Source organism: Octopus bimaculoides, chromosome 27 (assembly GCF_001194135.2).
Source record: "Octopus bimaculoides isolate UCB-OBI-ISO-001 chromosome 27, ASM119413v2, whole genome shotgun sequence".
NCBI classification, from domain to species: Eukaryota; Metazoa; Mollusca; class Cephalopoda; order Octopoda; family Octopodidae; genus Octopus; species Octopus bimaculoides.
Genome location: NC_069007.1, coordinates 8,910,635 through 8,911,793, shown reverse-complemented (window position 1 = coordinate 8,911,793; position 1,159 = coordinate 8,910,635). Strand labels below are relative to the sequence as shown.

The 1,159-nt window shown below is 37.5% G+C and overlaps 1 protein-coding gene across 1 annotated transcript in view; it reads left to right on the top strand.

The window, feature by feature from the left end:
* LOC106881592 (uncharacterized) overlaps positions 1-1,159 on the top strand; it is a 158,543-nt gene that overhangs the window by 57,159 nt on the left and 100,225 nt on the right. The window contains exon 31 of the mRNA XM_052977128.1: positions 716-751. Within this exon, the coding sequence (XP_052833088.1) occupies positions 716-751 (36 nt within the window). The remainder of the gene's footprint in view (positions 1-715; positions 752-1,159) is intronic.

Genomic DNA, 1,159 nt, shown 5'->3' with positions numbered 1-1,159 from the left:
CCAGATAAGGGATCGGGGGACCCTGTCAAAGGCTTTCTCCATGTCAACGAAAGCCAGGTACAGAGGTTTATCCTAACTAGGTATTTCTCCTGCAACTGTCTCACTAGAAATAAGGCATCAGTAGTGCTTTTACCTGGCACGAACCCAAACTGCATCTCATCTAAATTGATTCGCTCCCTAATTAGTTGGGCTATGACCCTCTCTGTAACTTTCATAACCTGATATAGCTATATATATAGCTATATATATATAGCTATATACACAAAAGGTTTAGCTTAATGTACAATGAATCTTTTGATATTTGTGGCCAGCTTATAAAAAGGTACACCTTTTTCTTTTTAATATTTTTCCATCAAGAATTATATCATGACTGATGACAAAATGAAATTTTTCTGTAACCTGGTGAACATTTTCATGTATTCTAATACTCTAATATTGAACTTACATATCAATGACAATATCATGAATATTAATATTATTATAATAATAATATTATTATAATAGCTCTCTGACAAACAGCATTACCACTAAAAGAAAACCTGAAATTGTCATTTGCTGGAAAAACTGAGATGTTATTCTTTCACTAAACCCTTACTGTTTGGTTAATTAAATCTTATATAAGAATTAAAGTGTAAATCTAAAGCATTGAAGTTTTCTATAAATGTTAGCAGTGTAAATCAGTTTATAATAAAATGGTTTGCTTCCCCCTTTTCAGCTACAAAAGAGATTAAGCCATCTGTGTCTTCAGCAGGTAAGTAAATTTAACCCTACAATTATTATAATGAAAGTCTTCACTATTTATATTTATCTATTCTGTCATAGTGGAGGCGCAATGGCCCAGTGGTTAGGGCAGCGGATTCGCGGTCATACGATCGCGGTTTTGATTCCCAGACCGGGCGTTGTGAGTGTTTATTGAGCGAAAATACCTAAAGCTCCACGAGGCTCCGACAGGGGATGGTGGCGAACCCTGCTGTACTCTTTCACCACAACTTTCTCTCACTCTTACTTCCGGTTTCTGTTGTGCCTGTAATTCAAAGGGCCAGCCTTGTCACACTGTGTCACGCTGAATATCCCCGAGAACTACGTTAAGGGTACACGTGTCTGTGGAGTGCTCAGCCACTTGCACGTTAATTTCACGAGCAGGCTGTTCCGTTGATCG